The 630-nt window shown below is 46.2% G+C and overlaps 1 protein-coding gene across 1 annotated transcript; it reads left to right on the top strand.

Annotated features, from left to right (window-relative positions):
- Positions 1-65: 65 nt before the first annotated feature.
- Positions 66-547, top strand: LOC107579650 (dedicator of cytokinesis protein 10-like; the record flags this gene model as incomplete). The annotated part of the gene is made up of 2 exons (XM_016265454.1): positions 66-333; positions 425-547. Coding segments are annotated over exons 1-2 (390 nt in total), but the record flags the coding sequence as incomplete, so codon positions are not given.
- Between the last annotated feature and the right edge of the window lie 83 nt (positions 548-630).

Here is a 630-nt window from a genome sequence, read left to right as displayed (position 1 = left end):
GGCCAAATATTGTCCTATCCTAACAAACCAATGTATTCAGCTTTCTCAATATCATTTGTATGCTGAATGACTGCTGTCTCTCCTCAGATCGAGCCTTTCTTCGTATCGGTTTCTCTGCTGGACATACGTGAGGGCAGGAAGGTTTCCGCTGACTTCCATGTGGACTTAAACCACGAGGTTGTGCGGCAGATGCTCAGTAGCTCTGGTAGTGCGGGAGATCAAGGCTCGGATGGTGCTCCGCACGAGAATGGCCTGACCTCACCTGTGGAGAAGAAGACAGAGGACTGCCAGCTGAGCTCCGAGCTGGAGAACTGGCTGCGCTTCCCCAAACAGGTAACAGTGCAGGAGCCCTTTGATATGGAGGTGGATCTTCACAGAGGATAGATCTGTGTTCATGTGTTTGTGTGGTTGATCATTCCTGCAGGCGATTTTTTCCATTACGAACCCACATACAGACATCGTGATGGTGGCACGGGTGGAGAAAGTGTTGATGGGAAATATTTCCAGTGGTGCAGAACCCTACATTAAAAACACAGATTCCAGCAAGGTATGTCATTTAAATGAATTTACTTCATAAGTTGCTTTGAATAAAAGTGTCTGCTAAATGTATAAAGAAAATGTAATGTGTGT

Source organism: Sinocyclocheilus grahami, unplaced genomic scaffold, assembly GCF_001515645.1.
Source record: "Sinocyclocheilus grahami isolate Dianchi unplaced genomic scaffold, SAMN03320097.WGS_v1.1 scaffold18830.1, whole genome shotgun sequence".
NCBI classification, from domain to species: Eukaryota; Metazoa; Chordata; class Actinopteri; order Cypriniformes; family Cyprinidae; genus Sinocyclocheilus; species Sinocyclocheilus grahami.
Note: the sequence above shows the minus strand (reverse complement) of the source record. Positions and strands in the feature narration are given on the sequence as shown.